The sequence below is a fragment of the Micropterus dolomieu genome, linkage group LG09 (assembly GCF_021292245.1).
Source record: "Micropterus dolomieu isolate WLL.071019.BEF.003 ecotype Adirondacks linkage group LG09, ASM2129224v1, whole genome shotgun sequence".
In the NCBI taxonomy this organism is placed as follows: domain Eukaryota; kingdom Metazoa; phylum Chordata; class Actinopteri; order Centrarchiformes; family Centrarchidae; genus Micropterus; species Micropterus dolomieu.
Window position 1 is genome coordinate 385,929 of NC_060158.1, and position 6,027 is coordinate 391,955.

A 6,027-nucleotide genomic window follows, 5' to 3' on the forward strand; every position below is an offset into this window, starting at 1 on the left:
TCAGAACTGCCTTAATTCTACGTGGCATTGATTCAACAAGGTGCTGAAAGCATTCTTTAGAAATGTTGGCCCATATTGATGGATAGCATCTTGCAGTTAATGGAGATTTGTGGGATGCACATCCAGGGCACGAAGCTCCCGTTCCACCACATCCCAAAGATGCTCTATTGGGTTGAGATCTGGTGACTGTGGGGGCCATTTTAGTACAGTGAACTCATTGTCATGTTCAAGAAACCAATTTGAAATGATTGGAGCTTTGTGACATGGTGCATTATCCTGCTGGAAGTAGCCATCAGAGGATGGGTACATGGTGGCCATAAAGGGATGGACATGGTCAGAAACAATGCTCAGGTAGGCTGTGGCATTTAAACGATGCCCAATTGGCACTAAGGGGCCTAAAGTGTGCCAAGAAAACATCCCCCACACCATTACACCACCACCAGCAGCCTGCACAGTGGTAACAAGGCATGATGGATCCATGTTCTCATTCTGTTTATGCCAAATTCTGACTCTACCATGTGAATGTCTCAACAGAAATCGAGACTCTTCAGACCAGGCAACATTTTTCCAGTCTTCAACTGTCCAATTTTGCTCTTGCAAATTGTAGCCTCTTTTTCCTATTTGTAGTGGAGATGAGTGGTACCCGGTGGGGTCTTCTGCTGTTGTAGCCCATCCGCCTCAAGGTTGTGCGTGTTGTGGCTTCACAAATGCTTTGCCGCATACCTCGGTTGTAACGAGTGGTTATTTCAGTCAAACTTGCTCTTCTTTCAGCTTGAATCAATCAGCCCATTCTCCTCTGACCTCTAGCATCAACGAGGCATTTTCGCCCACAGGACTGCCGCATACTGGATGTTTTTCCCTTTTCACACCAGTCTTTGTAAACCCTAGAAATGGTTGTGCGTGAAAATCCCAGTAACTGAGCAGATTGTGAAATACTCAGACCGACCCGTCTGGCACCAACAACCATGCCGCGCTCAAAATTGCTTAAATCACCTTTCTTTCCCATTCTGACATTCAGTTTGGAGTTCAGGAGATTGTCTTGACCAGGACCACACCCCTATATGCATTGAAGCAACTGCCATGTGATTGGTTGATTAGATAATTGCATTAATGAGAAACTGAACAGGTGTTCCTAATAATCCTTTAGGTGAGTGTACAGTAGATGCTTGGTCAAGACCAAGCCCCCAGGAAGTGCGCCATGCTTTGAAGACAAGTTTACATAGTGGCCAAACTGTGAAATTACTTCTGGGTCTGTCAAATAATGCACGCTGGCTCCAAAATACTTTTTCCCGTAGACTTACATTGTGAAAGAAGTTTCACAATTTTATTCCCAAAGTCAAACTTTTTTTTGCTTTAACACGCCACTGACCAGTTTTCATAGGAATGAACAGAGCCCCTCCTCCAACACTGTATACGGTTCTTTTTATACATCCATTAAAACCCCTTGGGGTCACATTTCATAGCATAATGTTTGCCTGTGCAGGGCTCCATGGTCAACTTAGCAATAATAAATATGCAATGCCTGGTTAGATTTTCCAAATAAAACATGTGATTTACATTGTGAAATGGCACAAAGTCCCTTAACACAAATTGTGATCTTGGGCTATCCGAATAAAATTTATTTGGAGCCGCATTTTAATGACCACATGTGGAAATAATGTTTTTACAATTATTTGCAGTAAAGCTTTACATTAATCTGAGTACAATCAGAAGGCAGCTGACTTTCAAATTTTGGACGTCAAAGGGTCTTTAAACACAGCCTTGAAAACAATTCCTTTCCGTTTGGAATTGCATTAGCACAAGACAATAAAGTAACAGCAGACACAAAAAATAAAAGTGAATAAATCTGTATGGAAGGTATCTTTCACTTGATCTTCTAAATACCCCTAAGCATTACTTCAAACATGAGTGTATAAAATAAAATCCATCATTGGATGACAAAAACCTTTTTAAACTTGAGCACTGACAAATCAAAGTCACTGTTTTGAAAACCAAATTTCAGTCCACCCAGCAGTGCACCTGTGTTTTCTTAGGATATTAAGAGAATTTAACTAATCATTGGCAAACTGATGAATGTGCAGCTTTGGAAAGCAGGTAACGATGATTTGTGTAGTTTTTTTTGTAAATAGGTTAAACATTAACAAGCAAAACCACCGGTATAGCCAACATCATGACATGCTTCTTCCTCCTTTCCTGTATGAACTTTATAAACCGGTGATCTTACTTCTGGATTTGAGCTCTTCGTTGCTCGTGCACACACTGTTGTGCCAGATGGAGCCCTTCAGCACCAGCTCCAGTCCTGCATCTTTGCAGATTGTGTGCTCTGTGCAGTTCTGGTGAGCAGAGACAGTGTCGGAGTAGGACCCGTTGGGACAAGTGTGGCACACAGTGTCCTCATCAGCTGTACCTGGAGAAGACATGTGCATTTGTTTTAGATAAAGGACAAGAACCACATATGTTGTCCTGATTAGTATCAAATACCACCTCTAACTGAAAATATGTGTCCAGTATTAATCATGCTTTGATTGTCAGTACAACAACAAAACCCTACAGAGTATTTCTTTCCATTCACCAAATGAAATGCACTTTGAAATACATGTGTGAGAAATTTACATGCTAATCAAATTGACCAGTGCACCAAAACAACAGCAACATAATGCAAAGTACACTTCTCTTCTCTACTCTCTACTCCTCCGAATTCGAGAGAATAGACCCAAAGTTAAATTTCACTGTTTCTTTATTATTAAAGACTGATAACATGGTAATGGGCACATTAGCCCGCTCACTAAGGATTTGTTCCACACTTTACAGTTAAACTAAAGTCTATAAAAACAACATCAGCCCTGATCCATTGTTTGGTTTTCTCGGCTGCCCTGGTTTATGACGGGGGTAATTTGATGCTCCAGTGCACTTGTGCTCATTTTCAGGTTCATAATCCTATTTAGGGCTTGTACCAGAACAGGTTTACATGGTTTAATTTTCGAAAAAACACCATATTTTTTGTCATACTGCACATTACTGCAGCTCCTCTTTTCACCCTGTGTGTTGAACGCTTCGTTTTAGCTATGGAGTGATACATCTTGTCTCTAAATGATCTTTGTTGGGAGTTGCACATGCGCAGTTCCTAGTTAAGACTACCAGCCAATCAGAAGCAGAGAAGGGCGTGCGAGTGAGAAGCCACAGCTTCGGTTCAGCTGTAGGTTGCACGTTGCCACCGTTAAATGTCACTGCAGGCTGACAAGATTGTATTTCTGTAGCTGCACAGTCACATCAGATACTGATGATACTGACTTAAAATGTGATATGTATTACTTATTTAGTATTAAAAATGTCACATGTCAGCAGGAAAGATTGTTTGGAGTTTCTTTGACCTCAGAGAGAGATTAAAACATGCCTCACATACCTTCGATTCATTGTGGATAATCCACAATGGAATCCTTAAACTTTGAACTCCCTGAAATTTGGAGTAGTAGCAGAAAAAAGATAAATTATCCTCTACTTTCTTAGAAAAAAACTGTTACCATTGATTACACTGGTAACAGCAGACACAAAAGATGCCAGCCTGTTCCTCTCACCACACAATTTTCCTTTTTTAAATAATTGGCTAAATAAATTGAGATCTCAGCTTACAAACTGAGAGATTGTACTAAATGAAAGCACTGGAATTAACAGGACGGGTCCGTGTCATGTCGGTATTTAATTGCAGACATAGGAAGAGGTAGACATATTGCGGGATAACACTTTAATATACAGTAGAGACATGACAGTTGCTGGTGCTCATTACGGAGTGTCATTCCACAGATTGTTGTGGTTGTGTAATTTGTAAACACTGTTTCTTTTAAATGTCCTCAGGGTGGACTCAGAGCTTGGTAAAAATTCGTTCTCCTTTCATGCATCCTGGGCATTGAATGAGTTGCATACCATTTCCTAGTAGTAGCTAGTTTAGAAATAATATTGCAAGCAGCAATGAAGGTTTTCTTGGTATGGAGGTCATTTCTATAGGGCATCGTGGATATTTGGAGTCTGTCGTTGCTGACTCCTACCTGTGACATTTGCTTGAATGGAAATGTAGAAATGTGTTGTGACATGTCTGAATTGCATTTGATGTTTAACAGCATCACCCATGGAGATATCAGTACCATTTTTTCCCCCGGGTTACAGTCATGATATAGGCTATTTATGCGTCTCTGGGTTACTGCCTCTAATGTGTAGCTAAATAAAGAACACGTTTCAGAAAGTTACTGAAAGCCTATGTTTTGCTTTTGGACCGAATAGCCTGAATAATAAGGGCACTCCCTAACAACCATGCTACCTGATCCCTGACAGTATTATATAATTCCTGATCTCCATTACATAACAAGTACTATGTACTATTTCTGAACCTTTTCTGATGGAGACTTTCAGCCATCCCACCCGAACTGGACTCTTTAACCCCGGAGCAGCAGCCTACCTTGAGTCAACACCCCTTGTCCGGGTGGACACTCGCTGTGGAGGAAGCACATGTCGTAATTCTTCTTGTAGTAATATCCCTTTTTACACTCGCACTGGCAGTCTCTCTCCGCGCTGCACGCCGTCTTCTCCACCTGGTTCTGGCCGCACGCCCCGCAGCGCAGGCACTTGCCGATGTAGTTCCACAGCTCCGTGAACGACCCCTGCGGACACGGCGCGCACTCGCTTTTGTGCGTAGACGTGCAGCGTGCCTTCATAAAGGTTCCAGGGGGGCACTTATCACAGACCACCGTCATGCCGGTGGTCCGGTCCGTGTCTCTGAAAGTCCGGAGCTGAGAGGCGACGCCGTCAACCAGAACGGCGCTCACTGACAGCAGCACCACTGGGAAGAGCGATAGTAACATCTGGAAGGAAGGAGTAAACAGCAAAGGAAATTAAAGGGAATACGATGCTAAATGTGGAGCCACGCGGAATATTGAGAACTACTAGGAGAAATGCAGCGAAATTAAACACGTACAGGAAAATATAAAGAAGAAGGGAACACAATCACAAGCGGACTGGTGTCACATGTGGAGCAGGTTAGTCTGAACGCAGCTCTTGAAAATATCTTCTTTCCATACATTTTCAGTTAAAATCACGTTTCTAATTCTCTAAAATAACTGGCCCTATTCAATATGCTACTAAATAATAATAATAAAATGAAACAGGCTAGGCTACACATTTGAATTATCAGTAACTATGCAGTCAGGCCATGCCTCTAAGACGTCTGCAGTGAGGAGTTTCGGCATGTCTGTGCTCCAGCTGTAGCTGCTCCCGCCCCACCTACCATCGTAAATGTGTTGTGTCTGCTGTTGCAGGCTGCAGCGGTCTGTCAGGAGGATGTGCTCTCACTACCTCGCTTGCTCTATTTATGTATGATGTATAGGCTAACTATGACGCCACTCAAATCAGATCTATCAGTTTTTCTTTGGAATTCGCTGCTCATGTAATTGGTATTTAGGAGGAGTCATCGCTCTTAATTGTTTTTTTTTTCTTTTTTTTTTTTTTTACCTAAAGCACTTTGTGCAGGTTTACACTTTATAAATTAATCTTATTTACTCAGACGTGCACGATTCTCCTTCTACAAACCTCTGAAGTTGTGTACGATGTTATTATAGGGTTTTGTGTCCCTTATTCGCCCAAATAAGGATTTACTTACTTCATCCATCTGGCTAAAGAAGAATTCCGTTAAATGTGTGAGATGGCAGGAGTTTCATGTTAGGATCCTGTCCAAAATGTGTTGCTATTTTTAGAATAATAAAAATAATACTATAGTAGTAACAATAATATAAATACACAATGTAAATTATAGAAAATTAAAATAAATTAAATTCTTATCAAGGGGATGGAGAGACATCTGATCCTTCCTCAGCATTTTGGCTGTTTAAAGTTGGTGTGGAGTGACTTTAAATAAATATTACATTTCATCTGTTTTACAAAGTGTTTTGACTTTCACTGTATAATATAATATGTCTCTTATCTTTACCTGTTGAGAACTACTGAGAAGAAGAGTCAGAAGTCTTGAATGCATGTGGTGTG

At 41.2% G+C, this 6,027-nt stretch overlaps 1 protein-coding gene across 2 annotated transcripts in view; it reads right to left on the reverse strand.

Annotated features, from left to right (window-relative positions):
* Positions 1-5,307, reverse strand: part of LOC123976227 (tumor necrosis factor receptor superfamily member 6B-like) — an 8,590-nt gene extending 3,283 nt beyond the window's left edge. The window contains exons 1-3 of one of the 2 annotated variants that reach the window (XM_046058192.1): positions 5,276-5,307; positions 4,451-4,853; positions 2,225-2,407 (exon numbers count right to left, since the gene is read on the reverse strand). In XM_046058192.1, the coding sequence (XP_045914148.1) occupies positions 2,225-2,407; positions 4,451-4,853; positions 5,276-5,278 (589 nt within the window). In that variant the 5' untranslated portion in view covers positions 5,279-5,307. Of the gene's footprint in view, positions 1-2,224; positions 2,408-4,450; positions 4,854-4,966; positions 5,179-5,275 lie in introns of those variants that run through there. The other variant, XM_046058191.1, reaches the window with a different exon arrangement.
* Between the last annotated feature and the right edge of the window lie 720 nt (positions 5,308-6,027).